At 42.1% G+C, this 25,639-nt stretch overlaps 1 protein-coding gene across 5 annotated transcripts in view; it reads right to left on the reverse strand.

Annotated features, from left to right (window-relative positions):
* LUZP2 (leucine zipper protein 2) overlaps nt 1-25,639 on the reverse strand; it is a 917,784-nt gene that overhangs the window by 98,468 nt on the left and 793,677 nt on the right. For 4 of the 5 annotated variants that reach the window (XM_068259736.1, XM_068259737.1, XM_068259740.1 and 1 more), the window contains 2 exons: nt 24,166-24,240; nt 15,129-15,278 (listed from right to left, as the gene is read on the reverse strand). In XM_068259736.1, the coding sequence (XP_068115837.1) occupies nt 15,129-15,278; nt 24,166-24,240 (225 nt within the window). Of the gene's footprint in view, nt 1-13,071; nt 13,157-15,128; nt 15,279-24,165; nt 24,241-25,639 lie in introns of all 5 variants that reach the window. The other variant, XM_068259738.1, reaches the window with a different exon arrangement.

Raw genomic sequence — 25,639 nt, forward strand, 5'->3', positions numbered from 1 at the left:
CTGAGCTCGGCCCACGTCTTCACCTATAGACAACCCACCACGTGAACAGGACACACTATTTTTCTCCTGATTACAGTCACCCCCAGGTCTTAAGGTGCAAGGCATACAGACTGTTGTAAAGAGGAATAACCTGTTAGAGCCCTAATGAGGCTAGTAACACAGTTTAATAGTTCAGCTGTATCACACAGGTTATTACCTTGGTTCAGAAGTATGAAGCAATCAACGTCGTTTGTCAGTAATGGCAGAGACAGTGACTGTAGACTTTCCAGTATCAAGCAATCCATGGGTAAGGTTCAGGCAGTGGGTAAACCAAGTACAATACCGTTCAAACAAGTCTTCATGCAAAGTTATTCAATGGATAATGGATGATGCAGGTTGTGAAATAGTTCATGCAAGTCCGCATGCAGTACTCGGGAAAACCCGGGATTTTCAAAGGGGGGGGGGGATTCCTGAAGGGTCTTCCTCAGCTACACACAATACAGTAAAATAATATGTTAGGACATCATGCTTGTTGGACATAATGCAATTTCCTGTCTGTCTGACCAACCGACAACAGGATTATCAGGAGCAGTTTGGATACAGATAATAATGAGGGCAGCCAACATTGGTAATGAAGGGGAAAGTGAAGCATTCACACAGCAGGGCACAGGGCTGTGCTCATACCTGACTCTGTTAAGTTCCCCAGAGCTGTCCCATGCTCTGTACACACGCTGCTGCTTTGTCCAAAGTCAAATGTAGCAGGGAAAGAGAGATGGTGGGGCTGTAAGCTGCAGGATGCCTGCAGACATTCTAGAGTCTCAACTTGTGCCTGTCCCCAGACAAAGCAACCCCTGGTCTGAGGGGGGATTCTGGGCAGCTGTAATCCCCCCCTGCGTTTGCCAATGGTACTATGCAACAGGTAATAGATGATGCAAGTTATGACACAGTTCTTATTAGTCTGCATGCAAAGTTATTCAACAGGTAACAGATGTTCCAGGTAGTATGATACAATTTATATGAGACTGCAAACAAGCTTGCTCCTTGCTGATTCTTATTGCTAAAAAAATATTGCTAAAAAAGCAACCCTCACCAGCTCTTTTGAGAGCTAATCTTGTTCTTGTGATCTATTTTTTTTTTGTGTGTGTGTGTCCCACTGACACTTGTGTTGCATAGACAGCCTTGGTAATTCCTACATTTTTCAATGGATATCAGAATCTGACAATAAGCTGGAATCCGGGAACTCTACCACTGATAGGAATAAAAGTAAACAATTAGCTATTTTCAGTGATTATTTCCACTGAATATTTTCAAACGTAATAAAGTTAGTGTTAAATTTGTTTTGGTGCCAGTGCATATTGTTTGGCATACACTCCAGATTATCTTTTGGCTGCTCCTGAAACATCTGGATTTCCATTACCATTATCATCACCTGCTTTGCCAAAACATCACAGCTAATTATAGTGGATCAAACGTTTAAATATGTCTATACAAATAAACATGTTTTCGCTCACTGATGCGACACAGTGCCAGATATTAATAGAATCTGGTGTCAGCGTTCTAACTTTTATGAAACCTTGTATTGCATGTACACATACTTTTTAATATCTTGTCACATGCCACTTTAGGTACTCTGTAAAGTGGCATCAGTTGTAGGCCTTTCTTACATGGGAGGCTGAAGGCAGTGAATTCAGCATCTGCTCTTGCTAGTGTTCAGTACGAGCAGTGGAAAGGTGGCCGTCACTTTGAGTCACGTCAGCACAGCCATGGTCATGCTTTGACATGATATGATGTGTTTTTTCGCTTCCTGGCAACCACATAACATGTCACAAATTGTCACATGTGGGATTAGAAATGTATAAAATTGCCGCCAAAGCGCACTGGGTGGCCAGCAGACAGGAGGTTGACCTGCACGACTAGTGCACAGTTCAGCTTCTCATGTGACAGAGGCCTTATGGTCTTAGGTGTTTGCAAAGGAATGCAATGCAAAAGTAACCTTCAAACACCTATATTGCTGTGCTGCTTTTAACCAACAGCAGCACAGTGTAAAGCAACAGGTGCTATGGGTGGATAAATAGATAGACAAAATGCATTTTATATGAACAAAATTCAAATGCGATGAATCCTTTGGTATTCGTGTTATTACTGTTATTTTTCTATTCACACAGCTGTGGCACCTGTTGTAGCACTTTACAGTAAAGATCAGTTATGTTCAGGGCCGGTTTTAGCAACGATGGGGCCCCAGGGCAAAATAAACCTGGGGGCCCCCCAACAGATACCCTGGAACAAGAACCGGCATTAAGGGACCTTTTTTGCAGCTGGTATAGTCAGGGTGTAAAGCCCCAATCGGTCGGAGCTCCACATCCTGGCTATCCCAGCCTGCATGGGGGACAAGTGGTTAAAAAGTTTCAGGAGAGGGGGCCCCATATATTAAAAAAAAAAAAAAATTCCCACACTCTAAACATAAAAAAAAATGGAAAAATATGAAAAAATGCCAGGGATTTTCATACAGCCATATTGTGGCTGTTTAGCGATCCCTGGCCAAAGCGATGCGGCTGCGGAGGGGTTTCCAAGAGGTCCATACATACTGCGTATATGGAACCCCTGGAAACCCCGTCAGGAAATTAATTGCTCTTTCTTTTGATACATGTACAATTACACTACCATTAGGTTTGCCACTAAAAGTGACATTTACCGCATTTGTTAGTATACTTTTTTCCTTCGAAACTTTAAAATCGATTTTCTCAAAAACTATAAGGTCTTTTTGAAAAAAAAAATGTCCTCTTATTCCCAATAATCTCCTTAACATATCCTGCAAATGTAGGGTTTCTAGCATTTAAGGTGGATTTGCTATTAACCGTTAAAGTCGGCAGGTTTTTAAATGTGTATTTTTTTCCTTTGAAACTTTAAAATCGATTTTCTCAAAAACTAGGTCTTTTTGAAAAAATTGTTTTCCTCTTGTAGCCACTGGGGGCCCCTACAGGCTCTGGGGCCCTGGGGCAATTGCCTCATTTGCCTCTATGGTAGCGCCGGCCCTGGTTATGTTACTATGCTTTTATATATTTTACCCAAACCAATAAATATACACTGAATGGATTTTTTTTTTATCAAAGACATGTAGCACAATAAATTTGGACAAAAATGTATACAGAAATGTTACTTTATTTGAAAAATGTCAGCACAGAAAGTAAAAAAAAAAATCATTTTTTTGACAAAATTCATGTCTTTTTTGATGAATATAATAAAAACTAAAACTCGCAGCAGCAATCAAATAGCACCAAAAGAAAGCTGTATTAGTGACAAGAAAAGGAGGTAAAATTCATTTAGGTGGTAGGTTGTATGACCGAGCAATAAACCGTGAAAGCTGCAGTGGTCTGAATGGAGAAAAAAGCTCTGGTCCTTAAGGGATAGAAAGACTGTGGTCCTCAAGTGGTTAAGAAGGGGACCCCAGATGCCTGCCTTCCCCCCAGGAGAAATGAGTGTAGGGGTACATACCCCTTATTTCCAGAAAGAGTTAACTGAAAAAAAGAAATACAAAAACAAAAAAAAAGTCTATTATTAAACTTTGTTAACCAGAAATACTTACCTGTACCTTTAAAAAAGTTCCCATGCCAATATCCTCTATCTTGCGACCTTGATTGAAGATCTTCGCCGCTCATCACTCCCGCTGCCACATACCACCGCTCTAGCTATAGCTCCCTATTGGTCTAATAACAGCCTAATGGGGATCCTCCTGATCCCCATTGGTCAGAGATTAGTCCAATGGGGAGCACTGGAGCCAAAATTTAATGATGATTTTGGCTCTAACCATACTCAGTATAGCTAGTGCCGCTCCATCCATCCTCCTGTGAGGCTTCCGCTCTCCTCCCTGCCAACCGCACCTATTGGGCCCACCCACACCGTCACCCTGGAGCACCCTGAGATAATTTAACCTCTTTGGCTATCATTCATAAAGCATTTCCGCATGCGGAAATGCTTAAAACAGCTGACTTTTCCGACCACGAAGCTAAATCTGCATTCATAAAGGCTCTTTCCGCATGAAAAGCTGACATTACCAAGCAGAGTGATAAATCACCACCTTGTGCGGTGATTATCATAAAAAAATGTAACAAAATGTTAATTCATAAATATTAGAGCAAGCGGTGTGAGGTCGGGAAGTACCGCTCCCTCTGATGTGGCGATAACAATGTTAAGTGAATGGAGACACAGACCTCCCAGGCAGCTGCAGTAGAGCGGAACACGGAGAAATGTATCAACTCGGCAGCCTACTGTGCTTCCGCAAGCCTACCGCCTGCCTACCGCCAGCCTAGTTCGGGGAATCTCTGCACTGCTACCGCAACTGGATACATTTTTATGAATCAGCAGCCAGAAGTCTAAAACACCAACAGCGGTGTTTTCCCGCACAGATTCTCTTTACCGACAACAGGTTTATGAATGATAGCCTTTGCTTCTAATCACGGCTTTTTCTATTGCTGCATATAGTGACACCATTTTTATAGGCGCTCATCCTGTTCAATTTTTATCTGCTCCATGTTTTCTCTGTCTGTTTGGTCTATTTCTACTTCTGATCCACTATTGCAGAGACGTGTACAGTTCTTTACTTTGATGTGGACAGCTGTACTACAGAAGCAAAAGTGATGTGAGGCAGCATCTTGAAAGCTGATGAAGCCTCAGTATTTCAGCCTAAGCTCTGCTGTCTCATTGTGCCTTCAGTTTTTCTTCCCTTTCTTTTCTGTAAAAGACCAAAAATGAACAATCCTCTGTAGGCAGCCACAGAAAATTGTCTGGTAGCATCAATGGGAAACAGAGGAACAGTGCAAACAGATGCTCCATACTGTTACTGACAGGCTTCTCATTTAGCAGAGAAGCTGCTTTACAACAGTTATTAGCAGGATGCAGCTTGCTTACACTCCGATACAGAAAACATAATTCTAACTCATGTGTGATGTCTGGCATAGATCACTTTATTCCTAGACGATAATCATACCAAGAAAGTCAATAGAATATGAAAGACAAGCACATTCATCCTTATTTAAAGGCAATGGCATAGCTAAGAAACTATGGGCCCCAGTGTAAATTATACATTGGGTACCTTCAAACACTCTGTACAGAGCAATTGATATGGAGCACATAACTTACCAAGGACAGCAATGTCAGAGACAGTCAAGCAGATTGTTAATGATTACCATTATTCAAAGCAAATCAAGAGGTGATCAATACTAGCAAAGCATAAATGAAGAGCTAATGCAGCTAGTAAAGGAAGGCTGCCTATAAAATGCTGTGATTAAAGGACAACTGAAGTAATAGGGATATGGAGGTTGCCATATTTATTTCCTTTTAAAGGGAGCCTTTTGGGGGGGGGGGGGGTCACTTACCTGGGGCTTCTACTGGCCCCCTGCAGATGTCCTGTGCCCGCACCAATACTCCACAATCCTCTGGTCTCCCGCAGCGACCCAGTTTCATTTCAGGCGACTGGCCAGTTAGTAGGCCAATGTGCATGCGTGTCCTCATTCATGCTCCCATAGTCGCCGCCACTTGCACATTATGAGAAGTCTAGTACTGCACGTGCTCAGGACAGCGATGGAAGCATAAAGGAGGAAGCACACATCTAGGGCTGTGAAGGCGCAGTGGCCCGCAGACTGGCTAGTCATCTGAAATGAAACTGTCTTGCTGTGGGGGACTGGAGGAACGGTTTGTCCTGACATGGGCACAGGACGGCTGCAGGGGACCGCTAGAACCACCAGGTAATTTAAACGGAAACAGTAAATTCGGGTGCCTGAGGCAAGTGGACAAAAAGGGCGCCGCCATTCACTCCCATAATAAATATTGTTTAATGGGCGCCCAACAGGAAAAAAGGGCGCCGGAGAAAAATAACGTTTTACAAGCGGCGCCCGGAGACTTTTACTGTTTTATAACTGCTTCTCATGATTACACATAATTTAATGATTCATAATTTTTTAAACATTATTTTTAAATGAAAAACAGTACAATCCTTTTGAAAACATTATTTTTAAATGAAAAACAGCACAATATTTTTTTCAAACATTATTAATGCTGATCACAGGGGGGGTCTTAGGTTTAGGCACCACCAGGGGAGTCTTAGGTTTAGGCACCACCAGGGGAGTCTTAGGGTTAGGCACCACCAGGGGGGTCTTAGGGTTAGGCACCACCTGGGGGGGTCTTAGGGTTAGGCACCACCAGGGGGGTCTTAGGGTTAGGCACCACCAGGGGGGTCTTAGGTTTAGGCACCACCAGGGGGGTCTTAGGTTTAGGCACCACCAGGGGGGGTCTTAGGGTTAGGCACCACCAGGGGGGTCTTAGGGTTAGGCACCACCAGGGGGGTCTTAGGGTTAGGCACCACCAGGGGGTCTTAGGGTTAGGCACCATCTGGGGGGGTCTTAGGGTTAGGCACCACCTGGGGGGTCTTAGGGTTAGGCACCACCAGGGGGGTCTTAGGGTTAGGCACCACCTGGGGGGTCTTAGGGTTAGGCACCACCTGGGGGGTTTTAGGGTTAGGCACCACCAGGGGGGGTCTTAGGTTTAGGCACCACCAGGGGGGTCTAGGGGTTGGTACAGGGAGGGTTCTGTATGAGAGCAGGGTTAGGTATAGCTTTAGTAAAATTCTTATTAATCTTTTATAAAACGTTATTATACATTTCACTTTTTAAACAGGGAAGATTAACGTTTTTACAATTGCCGATTTCATACACACTATTTAATGATTTATAACTTTATAAAACCTTATTTTTAAAGGAAATATAGCACATTTTTTTAAAACGTTATTCATGCTTATCGTTTAAAACCCTGCGCACTTTTTTCCCCCCGACGCCCTTTTTTTAACGTACGCAATTTAAACTCCCCCCTCCCCCCACAGTTAAGGATCCCTTCAAGCCATACCAGTTGTTTGGCAATCCTGTTGATCCTCTTCATCTAATACTTTTAGCCATAGATCCTGAACAAGCATGCAGCATATCAGGTGTTTCTGACATTATTGTCAGATCTGACTAGATCACCTGCATGCTTGTTTCTGGTGTGATTCAGACACTACTGCAGTCAAATAGATCAGCAGGGCTGCTAGGCAACTGGTTTTGTTTAAAAGGAAATAAATATGTCAGCCTCCATATTCATCACACTTTAGCTGTCCTTTAAAAATAGGCATGAGATATTGCAGTTAGTAGTATATTGGTAATTTTACTGATATTCTGCTATCTTCTGCTATGTATAGTACAATATTAGCAGTTTACCGATCCTCTACTATGGCCTATGTCAATCTATTCTCACAGTACCCTTCCCTGCATTTATGCCTAACATTAATGTATCCCCCATCTATGCCTAACACTAACACCCCTACCTACACCTAATGCCAGGTACACATCAAATCGGACCTGTTGGAAATTATATTAATCGACCCATCTATCTGACATGAAATTGCATGCTGTGTACCAGGCATAAAACTTATTTTTCTGTTGTTTACATAAAGGAGTTCATCTGTTTTTTGTTTACCTATGCTAAACATGGTTTGTCCGGTCCCCAAAACCACAAGTAGTGATTGGTTAGCTGATGAGAGATGGGAATTCAGCTCTCTGACCGGAAGGCTGCTTTGTGACTGAAAAAAATGCAGCCATACATTTGAAATCCTGCTTTTCTAATAATGCTATTTGTGATCGTGAGCCATTATTTTCAGGTAAAATGGCAACTTTGCAAAGCGGAAATAAACATCATTCCATGTGCTAACTGTCTTTATATGCTTAAAGGATACCAGAACTTAATTTTTTTGGAGAAACAGGGGGAGCAGGCATATATTACCACCTGTCCTGATGCCCACCGCTCCACCCGTTCTATCTGCCCCCGGTAGCACATCTAAAAGTCCCTCGGGAAACTCTTCCGGTTGCCTTTAAGATGCGTGAGTAAGTGGTGAGCACATGGGGAGAAAACTCAGTGCAGCTACTAACTCAAGGACATGCAGCACAGATGCGGGGGGGGGGGGGAGGTTGGAGAAGGAGAAGGTATGCTCTACTATGGAAAAAATAAGTGCTGGACACCTTGTGGAAAGGAGTTCCAGAGTAGAAGGAAAGCATCAGAAAGAAAAGTCCTGCATTTAGAAAATTAGAGAGATTAGAAGCTATGAGAGGAGAGTATTGTGTAGAGGTTACACAAAGCTTGGTAGCTCAAGATAAGTGTGGAATCGGATGTATAGCTGTAAACCAGAATGTAAAAGGATTTGTAAATGTAGACTAGGATGGATCTTCAATCGTGTCTGATGTCAGACAGCCAGTGGAGACAGAAGGTCAGCATTAGAAAAGTGAGAGGAGTGGTGGATGAGCCATGCAGCAAAGTTGGACTAGAGCAGAGCCAGTAGGTTAGCAAGTAGTCAGGAAATTATTAGGCCATGCCTAAGTACTTTAATAAAGTCTTGAGATGACAAAAGAAAATTAGTGCAAAATGTTAAACTTCAACTAGAGAGCAGAGTCAACTATTATATCAAGCTTGAGGGAGAAGAGTTAGTAAGTCAACAACACTTATTATGTCAGGTCAGGTGTGGTAATAGAATCCCGTGGTGGAAAAATAATAATTTTTACTTTATCCATATTTTTTTTATCATAAGTTTCAGAAAGTGAGTAAATCTAGAGGAGGTGACATTGAGGCATTTGGGGACAAAAACCAGCTAATGTTATTAGATAGAGAGATAGAGTTGTTTATGAGCTTGAAGCAAACTTTAAAAGAGAAATTCATTTCAGGTTTGATAGGGAATATGAACTGAGAGGGATATGGGGGCTGTCTTATTTATTTCTTTTTAACCACCCTGGCGTTCTGATTCCGTGCTGCGGAAGGGTTTTTTTTCCCATGTAGCTAGCCTATCGCTAGCTACATGCTTCCCCCCTCACTGCTCCATCCCTCCCACCCTTCCAATTGCCGCCAGCGTGAAGACCTGTCCGGAAATCCCGTTCTGAACGGGATTTCCTTTAGGGCTTTCCCTGTCATCATGGCAACGATCGGACTGACGTCATCGACGTAGCGACATCAGGCGGAGTTCCGATCCACCCCTCAGCGCTGCCTGGCACTGATTGGCCAGGCTACACACGGGGTCTGCGGGTGGGGGGCTCTTTCGCGTCGGGTAGCGGCGGATCGGCGGCGGCGATCTGAGAAACACACAGCTAGCAAAGTGCTAGCTGCGCGCTTAAAAAAAAATTTCAAATCAGCCCACCAGGGCCTGAGCGGTGACCTCCGGCGTCTCTGGACGAGCTCAGCTCGGATTGCTCAGCTGTCCAGCTGTGCCTCTGATACCCATCCATAAACCCTGAATAAGCATGCAGAACAGGTAAAATCAAGGAACACCAAGAGCCCAAATAGTGTAATATGTACTGGTAAATGGTTACTAGATAGAGTAAATATTAATACTCACAAACCAGGGTTACCATTAGGCAACCACTGTAAAGGCAGGTGGGGAGATTGTCCTGACCCCACTCAGGAATAAGAAGTCGCTCTCTGTAGATGAGGAAAAGTGATTCAACCCTCCACCCAGGGTGGACTCAATATTATGCAGGAGAACAGAGGCGCCAAGAGGATAAAATGAGCTTAAAAACCAAATTCTTGGTAAATAGAGGAGGTAGTGGTGGACTTACCTCCTCCAAGTAGACACACAACGACTGTAGTAAAGACAGTCAATATATTTTATTTATGAACTCCAAATATGCAACGTATTTTGCAGGTTTGATCCCGCTTCATCAGGCATTAACAACGGAGCAATAGCATATGTGGTCAGTAGAAGAGCCAGGCACCTCTGCTACTGCTCCGTTGTTATTACCTGATGAAGAGGGATCAAACGAGCGGCGCCCTCCGGCGGTAATGGACGAGCTCATACCGCTAAGGAGGTTAAGGCAGGGGTCCCCAATCCCCAGTCCACTAGCCCAGTTCTAGTTGGTGTGTAAAAAAAACACACACACACACACACATCCCAAGAAAAATTGTACACTACAAAGAGTCCTTGTGCTGAAAAATGTTGGCAACCCCTGGTATAGAGCCTGTCCCATTCCTGCACTGTCAGTAAAGTTGTTTGTTCCAACAGCTCTTCGGTGTTGTGTCCAGTTCTGAGAATACATTGCTACTGTGTGCACGAGTTAAAACTTGCACATGCACAGTAGTGAGATACTCATCCTCAGAACTACTGACTTGTCCAACAGACAGGGCTGGTTCTCTCTAGAGGCAAGGTGAAACATTTGCATCAGGTGGCAGAGATTACAGGGGCAGCATTTTTGTACTGTGTTAACACTAACAGAATGTAGTCAGAGTAGGAAGAGAACGAGAGTCACAGACTCACAGCCAGCCAGTGTGATATTGTCAGCAAGGAAGCAAGTAAGTTATGTGAGAACATTAATTGAAGCAGAGTAAATTGTCGGGTGCTGTGCGATCATTCCAGATCAAGTGGGGGGCTCATCCTCACAACTTCACAAGTTTGCCTCAAGCAGCAAAAAGTCTAGAACCTGCCCTGTCGACAGAGCAGGTTCAACAGCTTTTACCAGTGCACAGTGGTGGAACGGTGAGGCGAGTGGAGGAACGGTAAAGCTCTATACTATCCAGAGCCTGTCCTCTATTTAGCTAAGTATCAGACCTGAAGTGAATTTCTTCACTTCAGGTTCCCTTTAACAGCTTCCTGGATCACCTGCACATCGGTTGATACATAATTAGTGTGATGGTGATGCTAATATGTGATCCAATAAGCAAGTAACACTGGAAGCTACTAGTGTCACTCACTTGACTGATCATACTTCAAGCACTGTTGCAGATCTGCATGAGTCACAAAACTGGCTGGATAGAATGACTCCGTTTGTATTTGTAGAGAAAGACAAGAAGAGAGTGGCACTCCCTATTCAATATTTACAAGCAGTGTGTAGAAAAGCAAATATTTTCTCACCATACCATCAGCGGTGACCCTTGTCTATTGCTGGGACATGTGCTCTGCGGACAGGTGAAAAAAGCGTGACCAAGCGTCTGGATAGACGCGAAACGGCCGTTGCCAGTCCCACCTAGTGCCCTGGCTCCTCCACCTCCACCGAACCATCACCATTGAGGACTACCAGATGAAGGTATCTCTTGGATATGGTACCCTGAACATTGTCTGCCATCACTTGCTAATAAAGCACTGGACGGAAGGTGCCCGGTTTTCTTCCTCTTTTCTCTCCATTTGGATAATTGGATAGAATGACTCACCAATTAACACACCGTAGGGGTAAAAAGGCACCCAGGTTTAGGGATAAAACGAAGTTAAGAAAAGATAAAAATGAAAAAGATGAGGTGGGTTTCTTCAATAATGTCTCATAGGACAACAAGGTTTATTTAGCACAGGCAACGCATGTCATGGATCTAAGCCCGCTTCCTCGGGCCGATAAAAGTGCTAAATAGCAAATATCCTGTAAGCATTGAGCTCCTCTCAGAGGCACTCAATGTGAGTTGTCCCCTCCACCATATGTAGGTGGAGGGGACAACTCTGGTGCCACACGAAGTACTCCTCTTTGACATCCAGGGTTTTTTTTCACCACAGAGAGTGACCGCATTCAGCCTTGTCTGGATACCCCTGGTGGAGTGGAGTTAGTCTCCACCTGATTCAAGTGGTTGGTTGCCCCTATTTCAACCCGCCTTTGTGAGTGGCCCTTTTTAATGATTATATATTATACATTCTATGATCCACCTACAAACTATGCTATTTGTGCTCCCGTTTTCTCTTACTCTTTTTTCTTAAAGAACAACTACCAAAGAAACTGTTTTTCTGTAAACCCGACATACCTATAGAGCTTTTAGCCAGAAACACTAAAATGCTTTTTAGAGGTCTCTCAGCACAGCCGGTGTGAAAAAATCCATGTTTACCAGGGGGGAGGGGTGGGCAGAGCTGAACCTGGCTGTAAACTGTTTACTTTGTACTGCAAGACACACAAACAGGAACACAGAGCTGCAGCTGATAATTATTTACACACATTTGCAGCTATATTTCTGCTTTATATCATTCTGAACTCCAGTCACAGTATTAGAGCCAGTGAAGTTTGTTTCTTTATGCTGGATGTGCTGGACACAGTCCTCCATAGTAATGCCCACAATTGTTCTCTGGAAATGTCATTTTCTACATATAAAACATAAAAAGTTGAAAAAAAAGCCTTTAGTATTGCTATTTGCTTGTAATTACTGGAAATATATGTGGCATTTAGAATTTTAGTTAACTTTGATAGTTGTCCTTTAACCTCCTTGCCAGTTATCCCGAACTCAGTTCGGGGTAACCTGCGCAGGAGGATTTCTCAGGCCCCGCTGGGCCGATTTGCATAATTTTTTTTTGTTACAAGCAGCTAGTACTTTGCTAGCTGCTTGTAACTTCCGATCGCCGCCGATCCGTCGCAATCCGCCGCGCCGAGTCGCTCCCCCCCGCCCCAGACCCCTGCGCTGCCTGGCCAATCAGTGCCAGGCAGCGTTGAGGGGCGGATCGGGATTCCCTATGACGTCCCGACGTCCATGACGTCGGTGACGTCATCCCGCCCCGTCACCATGGCGACCGGGGAAGCCCTGCAGGAAATCCCGTTCTGAACGGGATTTCCTGCTTACTCTGATCGCCGAAGGCGATCGGAGTGGGTGGGGGGATGCCGCCACTCAGCGGCTATCATGTAGCGAGCCCTAGGCTCGCTACATGATTTAAAAAAAAACAACAAAAAAAACCCTCCTGCGCTGCCTCCTTGCCGGAGGAATTGAACCGGCAAGGAGGTTAAGGTGTTAAGACACTCTTCTCTCCTCACGCCATTTAACAGGTAAAATAATTTGCAAATATGTAATTCAATTGTGCAATTAGCTGCTTGCCCAGACTTCCGTTTTAATGGTTTTATTACAAGACTACTGGAATAAATGTACAATTACATTTATACTTGCAGCGTATTACCCACTATATTTGCTAAATTTTTCTTCAGCTAAAATTAAAATTGTTAAAAAAAATGAGAATGAGACTGAAAGATGAAGAAGTGAAACCATCAACCTGCTTATTACATTTAAACACCAAGTTCCTTAAAGCAAAATTGAATTTTTATAAATAATATGTAAATGTTATATTTGAAAGTAATATACCTTTTTCAAGCCTGATCATGACTGCTTTGAAGTTAAGAAATGTAATGTGCAAAGTAGCAATTCTAGTCCCTGATGGTTTTCGTCGCTGCTGATTAAAAAGGACAGATTAATAAGCCATCTTCCTGTGAGAGTTCTGCCATCATAAAGATATAAATATGTGCACAGAAATAAAGAAATAAAATATGCTTGGGAGCCTGCACAAAATGAGAACCCTCATTCTTAAAGCAAACAAACTTGTATCTATAGTCCTGAAACAGTAGTTTCCTAGAATATCTCAGTTTTATTTTAGGTTTAAAAGTCAAAAATGTAAGTATAATATTTTATATGTTCTCAGCTGAATGCCACAGTCTTGTAATGCTTTCCAGCTCCAATCTTGAACTACTGACCTTTATTTATTTCATGAACTGAGAAATGTTTCTCTGCCATGCAAGAGACGAGCTGAATTTTGGGTCCTGATGCTGCAACAGATGGATTAATGGGGACAGGTGAAGCCTCTTTAGTATCCAGAGGCTTCCCCCTTCTGAGATAAGTGCCCCCTAGAGGCTCACTTTAATGCACATTTGAGTATTCTAAATAATGTATTACATTGTTCTATATGTCATTTTGGTGCCTCTTTAAGTTTTGAAGAAGATGAATGTCAGTATAGGTATGTCGCATTCAAATCTTGGTGTGAGTATTTTTTATAACATACAGAATTGCACTGAAATGAAAAGCAAATGTATGGCATTTTCTCACACAACAGATTACCACTTCATGCTCTTATAATATATTATCTTCAAAGAGAGACCAATGCTGCTCTGCCTCTTAAACATTTCATACCAACATTCAGAACTACTACCCTGGAAGCTGTGCTGGATGCAGAACTCTCACTGCTCCAAGAATGAACTTTCATAGTACATAGTTAAGAACCTTAGCAGTGGAAAACCAGAACTACAGAAATCCTAATTTTGAGCTCCTTTAGACCTACTACAAGAAAAAAATTCCCAATGTTCTGTTTCGTCACGTAGCTGAGCACCCTTTAACACCTCTCTAACAAGTCCTACCACAGAGACATATCAATCCATATCTTCTGCTGGTGAAGGGCAAAAAAGCTGGATTGTATGGTTGCATAATATTAAAAAGCTATAAATGTGTAATAAATCAGCTGATCTTAGTATATGCCTGGCCTTCAAGGACATACAGTATTGATATATTATACCTATTGGGCCATATCCTATTAACATTTCTCCTGCATTTTTTCCAAGTAGATAATTTTTCATTTTATCCAAGAAATAACTTTTCTGTACAAGTAATATTTTTATGCACAGGTATTATCAAACTTACTCTGAGTAATTTCTTTATTGGTGGGAACTTTAAATTAATTTTAGTATCTTCTTGGAGAAAACTCAAGAGAAAAGTTAATAGGATATGGCCCATTGGCCCTGATTAAATATACCTTTTCTCCTGATATTTGTGGTCTCGAGTGATATTTTCACACCTTATCAAAAATGCATTTTAAGCCACCAGCAAGAAAGAAAATTCTCCCAATAATTATGACACTACTTTTTTACTTACCTTTTGGTACTTTTTCATTCAAGTGCTGAAAAGTTATGTTAAACAGAAGATGAAAAACTTCTAGGAGAAAAAGTGAATTCAATGAGGGCCCTTCTATTTCAAGAAGGTAATATTGTACTAGACTGTTTGTGTGATCTTGACATCTTGTCTTGCCAACTGTAATCAAGTAAGAGGTTGTTTTTTGTTAGCCTTCCCCATTGCTCTTCAGCCCTGGCCGCTATTGTCCAAAAAATACATTGTAAGTTTATATAAGTGTGTGAATCCCTTTAAATTATTCATCCTTTAGTTTAGTTGTGCCACTTTAAAATGGACTTGAGTTCATATTGCTATTAGGAATCATAAACTACACTATCAGACGTGAGCCCCAAGCAATAGTCAGACTGGGTAGATGTTTGAAGTTAGAGGACACCACAATCTAGATAGTTATGTATAATCTTAAGAAGAGATTTTCAATACAATTGTTAAAAGCTTTGCTTTCAAAGAAGAAAGAACACAAGAAGTACCTCCGTGCTGGCTGTCTGCAGTGCCTCTCTTGAAGACGTCGGCCTCTCTGTGGGCTTTGATGTGATGATGCCTACAGCAGGTGGCTGATTGTGTAAAACCGACGTAAGGCAGAGTTGGACTGTCTCTTTCAAGGCTTTTAATTGTGATTCCTGGGGAAATGAGTTACATGAGCTCATCATGGTTTGTACAAGTAGCCAGGAAGGATTAAAAAAAATGTTTTTCATGACAGTTTTATTACAGTCTTTACACTTTACACACACATTGTCAAGGACACATCTCACAGGATACAGAAGCAAACTGCACACATGGCAGCCCTAAGGTACACCGATAACCGGCCACTTAGTAATTTGTTAAAAAACAATTCATAAAATGTAATTGGACAAAGAAATGCACAAGAATAGGTCTTGCAATTCATTGTATTGAAAATGTTTTTCCTTCAAAAGTCATCAGATTCATGCATTTTGAAAACTTTCTCCAGCCAGGAAGGTTGGACTCCTTACATCTACTTACATCTATGGACAATAATTTCTATTGTGAAATGTAAAGGGGAAAAAAACCAACAACCATCTAAATACTGTACATACATACTATCTTTTTTTTTTTTTTTTTTTCTAGAAATTTAGATAGGTGAGATATCCTAAGAAGTTATTACTGGAAATCTGGATGTTGTATAAGTCCACTACATATTGGCATGCTACTTCTACTTAATTACCAGTATTTACTAATTTTCAGCCTCTGAAGAAGTGACTTTTAGCTGCACTCATGTATCAAGCTTCAACCAATCTATCGTTAGGTCTGTTAAACTCCTAACCTCTATAATAAATAAAATAAAAAACCCAAGTAACTTTTTCTTTTAATACTGGCGAGTGTTGCTTACAAATTTTTGCATCGAAAATGCTATTTCCGATAAAATATTCTTAAAAACACATTGTAGTTTCGCAATATCATGAAAATATTCAAAATTGCGCAGTTGTTTATTTTTAGCACAAAAATTTGCAAAAAGTGTGAAATCATTTTAACCACTTTCGGATTTCCCAGACGCATAACTACGCCCCTATTGACTTAATTAGCGGATCAGGGGCGTTTATAAACGCCCCTGCCGCTATTGTGCTGTGCGGGCGCGATCGCGCGCGTGCACGCGCGTGCTCCCGCGCGCCCCCGCTCCCGCGCGCTCCCGCCCGCGGGTGCGCGCCCCCGTGCGTGCACGTGCGCGTGCACCAGCTTCATTTATTTCTGGGTGGGATTGATGAATGGGAGTAATTACTCCCATCACCAATCAGATGCCTGTAACCATGAATGAGCACTGCTATAAGCCAATAGCAGTGCTCATTCATTTGTGAGGTTTACAAACAATGTTGCCAGCACTTGAGAAGATACAGTTACCTTGTAATCACTCCTGAGAGGATTACAAGGTAACTGGATCTTCTTTTCTTGTATTCTGACTGCCACCTAGAGGATTTTATAAATATACCAGGACTGATAAATAAATATACCAGGACTATATACCCCTGATCAACCCTGATCAACCCTGATCAACCCTGATCAACCCTGATCACCCTGATCACCCTGATCAACCCTGATCTAATCCTAGCCTCCCTTGCTTTTTTTTATAGAATATTATTTCTGCTGTATTTTTGTGGACTCTTTTTTTTCTCTCTTTTTTTTTTTTTTTTTTACAATTTGCCTCTATACAATTATAGTGTATATCCTATATACATTTTCTATAAAGATGGCAAAGAGAATGTATTCTTTGCAAGAGGCGTTCGCCATTCTGGAGCGTGACAGTGACAGTGACAGTCACAGCAGCAGCGAATTTGAGGATGATTTGGAGTCCACAGATATTGATTGGCTGCCGTCCGAGTCAGAAAGCGACTCAACGGACAGCGTTTCTGAGTCTGCTGGGCCATCCACAGCTCAGCCATCTAGGAGCGCGGAGCAGGCAAGGGGCATTAGTGACACTGACACTGCTTCTGAAGGAGGGTCACCTATAGCTACCTCCAGCAATGCCATCCCAAGAGGTCAGAGGGCTGCCAGGCCAAGGCAGAGCATGCCAGCAAGGGTACCACAGAGGGAACCGCTACCCTATGATCTAAGCCACCCACAATGGTCAGCATCTAATATGGAGACCCCTAACCTCCCTCCCTTCACAGCCAGGAGTGGCCTATTAGTGGACACCAGCAACATGCAGCCCATTGACTTTTTTGAACTTTTTTTGCCAGAGAGCTTCCTGCAGTATGTCTGCGATCAGAGCAATATCTATGCCCAGCAACGCATAGCAGACCATCCCACCTGTGTGTTAGCTTCCCACTGGACCCCTGCAACTACCCGTGATTTGAAAGTTTTTTTGGGATTGACTTTCGATATGGCCCTTTCTCCATTACCTGAACAGCAACTGTACTGGACAAAAAATCCAATCCTCTGCATCCCAATTTATTCGTCCAGAATGTCCAGACGCCGCTACCAAATTCTGCTAACCTGCTTGCATTTTAGCAATAATGCAGACCACCTCCCACCTGACGACCCAGCCCATGACCGACTATTTAAATTGAGGCCCTTCATCGACCATTTAAATAGAACTTTTGCAGAAAAATACATGCCAGAGCAAAGAATAGCCATCGATGAGTCCTTTATCCCTTTCCACGGGAGGCTGGCAATCAAACAATATATACCCAACAAAAGGTCACAGTATGGGATAAAACTGTACAAGTTGTGCGAAAGTGGGAGTGGCTCTATCTATTCACTAAAAGTTTATGAAGGGAAGGACAGCTTAATACAGCCTCCTGGATGCCCTCCCTACATGGGTACAACAGAGAGGATAGTACTGGACCTCCTCAACCCTCTACTCCACCAGGGTTACCACCTTTACGTGGACAATTTTTACACGAGTGTTCCACTGTTCAAACATTTATTTTCAGTCCAGACTCCAGCCTGCGGAACTGTCAGGGCAAATCGCAAAGGCCTGCCATCAGAGGTCGTTCATAAAAAACTGAAGAGGGGGGAGACCTGCAGCCAACGGAGCAACGAGCTGCTCGCTTTAAAATTTAGAGATAAGCGCGATGTCTTAGCCCTCACCACCATCCACACCGAGGCAACAACAACTGTGAGGACTCGTAGTCGGGAAGTAGTAAAACCACTGGCCATCGCTGAGTACACCAAGTTCATGGGGGCAGTGGACTTGTCCGACCAGGTTTTGGCACCATACAGGCTCAACAGGAAGAGGAAGATCTGGTACAAAAAAGTGGCTCTATATTTTTTCCAGATGTGCCTCCAAAACGCCTTTGTCCTGTACAAAAAATCAGGTAACAGGGACTCTTTTTTAAAGTTCCAGCTGGCAATAATTACATGTCTCCTTTTTGAATCTGGACAACCTGCCCCAAACCCAGACCAACTTCGTGCAGAAAATGTTGCCAGATTTGAGGGAAATCATTTTCCTGCCCCACTCCCCCCAACTGCATCAAAACCATACCCCCAAAAAAGGTGCAGAGTTTGCAGGAAAAATCACGTTCGAAGGGACACACGATATCATTGTCCGAAATGTCCATCCAAAGCAGCACTATGCCTTAATCCCTGCTTTGAGACCTATCATACAGTCCTTCATTATTAGTTGTTTTTTTTTGTTTTTTTTTTACCCTTTCACTGCCCTTTTTTTTTATGGTATAATTGAACTGTATTTGACTCTCCGGATCTGACCTCTGGCATGGCTGACAACCACTCTATGGAATTCGACCCCTGGCATAACTAACGACCACCCTCTGAACTCTGGCATGGCTGCCGAATTACCCTCTGACCTCTGGCATGGCTGATCTACCAAACTCTGACCCTTGGCATGGCTGCCGGACACCTTCGGACCTCCTGACTTCCACCTTTCTACAGCTTCTACAATGGTGAGTACCAATTTGTGTATGTTTAAAGACATTGTGAAGCCCTCAGTATACTTTGCTAAAGCCTTGTACACACTTTCAAGTATGATTGGCCAATCACTGATCAATTTTACTATTGAATCTTGAATAATATGAGCAGATTGTGTAGGTAAACCCTCATACTACAGTATGAGCGTTTACCTGCACAATCTGCTCATACTATTCAATATTTGTTGACTCTCATACTACATGGTAAGGTGGTACAATTGGTCAGTGATTGGCCAATCTTAATTGAAAGTGTGTACTGGACTTAAAAAAAGAATGACACTTTGGGGAGAAAATTGGCCTTGAAAAAGCTGTTGGTGCTACTTGTGGTTATCAGTGTGCGGTGTGCCCAAGAAGCTATCTGATGATGTATATAGGGTATCATTTTAACCGTGACAAGCGAGAGAATATAATTTGGGATGTAGTATTGTTGAAGTCTATGTCATGTGATTTTTTTTTCTCGCCAAACTGAAGAAAACTGTAAAAAAATGCTGTTTTCAAACTTCTGGTACAATTTCAGCAAAAGGGCATGAATCCAAATGTTACAAAATATGTTTATCTGAGTAGGCCTAGGTCTCTAGTTTTCAGAATGGTTTGGTTTATGACCTGTACTGAATGTTCTGAGACACCAGGGGCTTTGCCAAGAAAGAATGACTGTATTACTTTTGTTGCAAAAAATGGCCTTGAAAAATCCAATGGTGCTACTTGTGGTTATCAGTGTGCGGTGTGCCCAAGAAGCTATCTGATGATGTATATAGGGTATCATTTTAACCGTGACAAGCGAGAGAATATAATTTGGGATGTAGTATTGTTGAAGTCTATGTCATGTGATTTTTTTTTCTCGCCAAACTGAAGAAAACTGTAAAAAAATGCTATTTTCAAACTTCTGGTACAATTTCAGCAAAAAGGCATGAATCCAAATGTTACAAAATATGTTTATCTGAGTAGGCCTAGGTCTCTAGTTTTCAGAATGGTTTGGTTTATGACCTGTACTGAATGTTCTGAGACACCAGGGGCTTTGCCAAGAAAGAATTACTGTATTACTTTTGTTGCAAAAAATGGCCTTGAAAAATCCAATGGTGCTACTTGTGGTTATCAGTGTGTGGTGTGCCCAAGAAGCTATCTGATGATGTATATAGGGTATCATTTTAACCGTGACAAGCGAGAGAATATAATTTGGGATGTAGTATTGTTGAAGTCTATGTCATGTGATTTTTTTTTCTCGCCAAACTGAAGAAAACTGTAAAAAAATGCTGTTTTCAAACTTCTGGTACAATTTCAGCAAAAGGGCATGAATCCAAATGTTACAAAATATGTTTATCTGAGTAGGCCTAGGTCTCTAGTTTTCAGAATGGTTTGGTTTATGACCTGTACTGAATGTTCTGAGACACCAGGGGCTTTGCCAAGAAAGAATGACTGTATTACTTTTGTTGCAAAAAATGGCCTTCAAAAATCCAATGGTGCTACTTGTGGTTATCAGTGTGCGGTGTGCCCAAGAAGCTATCTGATGATGTATATAGGGTATCATTTTAACCGTGACAAGCGAGAGAATATAATTTGGGATATTTGACAACTGAAACCTATGTCATGTGAATTTTCTTTAGCAAGAAACTGAATGAAAAGCAATAACATTGTTATTTTCATATACTCGGCACCAAAATAAAACGCTTGTAAAAAAAAAACACAAGTGACATAATTGAAAATACAATACATAAATAGCTACCTTAGTCACTCAGCTTTTTAAATATGTATGCCATGATGGTATATTACTGTTACTTTTACAGATAAGGGCTTTTAATTACTGATAGATGACAATGAAAAAACAGAAAACAGAAAACTGAAAAAATGTGCCTTTATTTCCAAATAATATATTGTCGCCATACATTGTACTAGGAACATTATTTAAATGTTGTGATAACCGGGACAAGTGGGCGGATAAAATGTGTTGGTTTTATCTACGGTATCTTTGTCTATTTTAAAACTACAGTGGTTGGAAATATAGAAATAGTGTATCTTTTCATTTTTTTCTCTTTTTTCTCTTTAAAATGCATAGAGAATAACATTATTACTAAAATAAAATATCACCCTTGAAAAGCCTAATTTGTGGCGAAAAAAACAAGCTATAGATCATTCACATGTGATGAGTAGCAATAAAGTTATCAGTGAATGAATGGGAGGAGCGCTGAAATGTAAAAGTTGTTTTGGTTTTAAGGGAAGAAAACCTGTGATCCTGAAGTGGTTAAGCATGAAAATTCACAAAAAATGCAAAAATATCACAAATTTATTACAAAATAATTTTCTGTGGCATTTTCGATCAAAAGTCGAATTTAACATTATTTCTGCAAAAATGAATGCGAAAAGAATATCAGCATTTTCACTTATCAAAGATACTTGCTGTGAAAAGCAGCATTTTCTGCTTGTTGAAGCTGGCAACTAGAATGAGAATTCTAGCCAAATAAAGAAGTCTCCTTGTGGACCTTCATTAAGCATGGTTTACTTTTTTTATTATTATTTTTTTTTTTTACTAAAAGCACTCTCTCAGTCATATCAGTTAAAGGGACCCTGACCTCAAAAAATAAGCAAAATTGGTACTCACCTGGGGCTTTCTGCAGCCCACAGTAGGTTGAGAGGTCCCTCGGCGTCCTCCTGGCTCTTCTCCCGGTCCCTCCGCTGCATACCGCACCGCCGACACCCGGTCCAGGTGTCTTGCTCCCACTTCCTGAATAGGGACACTCTTCGTCATTACACCGGCCGCTGCGCGTCATCATGGCGGCCGGTGTGACAGTACTGCGCATGCACAGTTAAATCGCGCATGCGCAGTACTGTCACGCCGGTCGCCATGATGACGCGCAGTGGCCAGCGTAATGACGAAGAGCGTCCCGGTTCAGGAAGTGGGAGCACGACACCTGGCCCGGGTGTCGGCAGTGCGGTATGCAGCGGAGGGAGCGGGAGAGGAGCTAGAACCATGCCGGCGGACCTCCCGATCGACGGTGGGCTGCAGAAAACCCCAGGTAAGTACCAATTTTGTTTATATTTAGAGCTCGGAGTCCCTTTAACGATATGGTTCTTAAAGCGACTGCAAAGACACTTGGGGCCATATGCAATTCACTTTTTCTCCTGACTTTTCTCCTGGGAGATAATTTTTCATCTTCCATTTAAAATAACTTTCTAGCAATTTGCATTTAAAAAATCACCAAAAAGTAGGTGAAAGGGTGTTACCAAAATTATTTTGAGCATTTTTTTTCTTATTGGTGGTATAAAGGGCATTTTATTGACAAGTTTAAAAATATCATCTAGGAGAAAAAGTGAATTGCATATGGGCCTTGGAGCTGCAAAGCAATCCACACAGTGACAAAATTCATAAATAATCAGTAATGTGCTTTATTTATCTTATTTTATTTGTCCCTTAAGGTTACTTTAACACTAGACTTGGTAAGTTTGGATTAGCAAATGATTGAACAACGAACACAGATTCAGGTTAACTGGGTTAGGTGCCTAAAGCTGTAATATGAAAATCTTAACTTCTGCTCTCTAGTTGGAGTATAAGGCTTGGTACATACTACTTCGCAGCCACAGCTTGGATCTGATGCACGAGCCACTATGTCCTTACATGTAATCATGGTGTCTATTTTAATAAACATGTCATAGATACTACAGCTATATATCTAGAACATGTCCAATTTCCATGTCTGGAAAAGTCATGCAGCAGCATGGGCCTTTGTGTTCCCCTACTGCAACACACAAATTCAGAATGGATAATGTCCTAGATAAAAACGATAAGCAAATAACTCAGGACTCTACTCGGGTTTTGAAAGCAATGCTGCTTTATTGCAAAATCGAATCACAACTCACATTATAGCAGGACATTACGGTCAAAGAAGGCCTTTTTCAAATGCACTGGAGAAAGGTCTTGTTTGACCGTAACTTCATGCTATTTGAGTTGTGGTCCTATTATGCAATAAAGCAGTGTTGCTTTTGAACTCCAGGTAGAGTCCCGGGTCATTTGCTTGTCATTTGGATTATCACCCCTGAGAGTCGGGGGCTCCTGGTTAGACTACCTGATCAATAATAAGGTAGTGTGTGGTGGTCTTCTGCATATGGACCATGTCTATAGATAACACAGGATTTGTGGCCGTGTTAATTTGAATGTTGTTCTCCATTGTGGAAAAACAGTCAGAGATGTCCTCTAGTGGGTGTGCCCACACTATGAATTTTGTGCAATAATAGAACTACATGTGGACTCATTGCTCATTTAGTTATACAGGAAGTGAGTTTTCATGTGATGATATTGAACAACACACACACAAACATTGGCCCCATGCAGTTCACTTTTTATCTAAGATTTCTTCTAGGTGGTACGTCACATCTTATCATAAAAAATTGCCTTTTAACCACTTGAGGACCATAGTGATTAACCCCCCTAAAGACCAGGCCTTTTATAATGAAAATGGGCACTGCAGCTTTAAGGCCAAGCTGCAGGGCCGCACAACACAGCACACAAGTGATCCCCCCTTTTCCCCCCACCAACAGAGCTCTCTGTTGGTGGGGTCTGATCACCCCCAGGTATGTTTGTTTGTTTACAAACAAACATTTTCTGTGTCATTTAAAAAATGACGCATTACTGCGCATTACTCTCCCTCCCTCCCTCCCTCCCCCCGTCTGCCTATCACTGCGATCGGCTGTGATTGGCTTCAGCCTATCCCAGCGGATCGCTTCCGAGTCCCCCAGGGGGAAAGCTGTGTCACACCGCTGTCCCCAGTGCAGCGCTGCTGCTGATCGCAGCGCTGCACTATGTAAATATGCCAATCGGCGTCAGGCAGTCCTGGGGCTGCCGCCGCAGCCACGCCCATCGGCATGACACGGTCGGGAGATGGTTAAAATGCAAGGAAGAAAATACTCAATTTTGAAAGTACTTTTTTGTACTTTTTCAATTGCAGAGTGCTGAAAAGTTATTTTAAACAGAGGATGAAAATTATCTCCTAGGAGAAAACTTAAGAGAAAAAGTAATTGGATCAGGCTGATAAGAATCTGACCATTATTCATTTTTTATGTGTGTACATTGCTTTTTTGTCTTCTGTTCAGGGTTATACAACATTGCAAGCAACAGAATAAAGTAAAAAAAATTTCTTACGTTGTCTAATGAAGCTATTTCCATTTCTCTTTTTGCCACTGTTAACTTCTGCTCTAAGTCCGTTAGTTGTTGCGCCTGCAATAAAATGTTAGAGAATGACCTCAGTTGCACACAAAGTCAAGCATTAACAGATTCAGCAAGCCATTGGACTGTAAATGCAAATGCCGGTCTAACTCATAAACATGTATAGCCATTTATAATATGCTATTTAATTAACTAATTATGAACCCACAGATGGTGACTCTGAATCCTGCCTCCCTCTTTCCCCAGGAACGCCGATTTAAATGATTTGTTCTCGACCAAGTAAACAACTTAAGGCTTAGCATTTCAAAAGAATACACATATCATCTTCAGGGAATACACCTGCCACACATTAATTCAACAGTATTGCGTTGTCAGTGCTAGCTGAATGCTGTGCATGTTTTTCCCCTGCCAGGCCTCCAGCATTGTATATTTATGTTTTGTTATAATTGCAAAAGGCTGAATCAAACCTCCAAGATTTGTTAGAATTTAAAGCAAACATGTCTCATCACCGGCTATTTAGAGTGTCCGGAAACGGGTGAAAAGACAATTGAATTAAGCCCATAAAGGGCTAGACTACTTAACCCTGAGAAGCCTGATGCTGCTTATTGTTTTTGGGGTCCCTCCCATTCCACATCCCAGATCCTTGTCTTCTTCCACTGGCTCAGTTAGTTGAAGAGCCTCTTGGAAGTTACCCCCAGTGGCGATGAGCGGCTCAAGAATGCTTAAGTTTCAAACCACACTTGCAGAAAAAGGAAGTGCTCATCCACTAGCACTTTCTTTCACTGCGCATGTGCAGTTCAGAACAGTGATGCACGGATACCCCCAATCACGTATTCAAGTGATCACAAATTCAACTCCGCCCACTTACAAGTTGACTTGCGATCACGATCACAAATAGAAACGGATATCCGACTCAGAGAGTCCAGCCCTGCTTGCTGAGGTTGGAGAATAGTGGAGAATGCAAAAAAAAATGAGCCATTCAGTAATTTCAGTAATTTCACACTGGTGCTTGTTCTTAGGTGGCAAACGTGCAATTCTTATTGTGGTTGCTGCTAGAGACTGCATGTGAGAGGCTTATGATCCTGGCTTGTATTTAGTGCTAATTGTATGCAGCATGGAGCTAGGTCAATCAAAATTTGCATGGAGTGCTCGACCGCTGTTTACTTAAAGGAGTACTGTAGCGGGGAAAAAGAGTTGAACTTACCTGGGGCTTCTAATGGTCCCCCGCAGATGTCCTTGTCCTGTGCGCATGCAGCCACTCAAGCAAGGGACCATTAGAAGCCCCGGGTAAGTTCAACACTTTTTCCCCCCTACCCCCTCCCCCCCTTACAGTGCTCCTTTAAATTTCAGGAACCTCAAGCATGCAAATCTCCACTGACCCAGCAAGCCAAAGTCATGCTAAAAAATGAAAGCCACTAGCTGCCAGTTGATGAGCCATCAGCTGTGTTAC

The sequence above is a fragment of the Hyperolius riggenbachi genome, chromosome 11, assembly GCF_040937935.1.
Source record: "Hyperolius riggenbachi isolate aHypRig1 chromosome 11, aHypRig1.pri, whole genome shotgun sequence".
Classification (NCBI taxonomy): Eukaryota; Metazoa; Chordata; class Amphibia; order Anura; family Hyperoliidae; genus Hyperolius; species Hyperolius riggenbachi.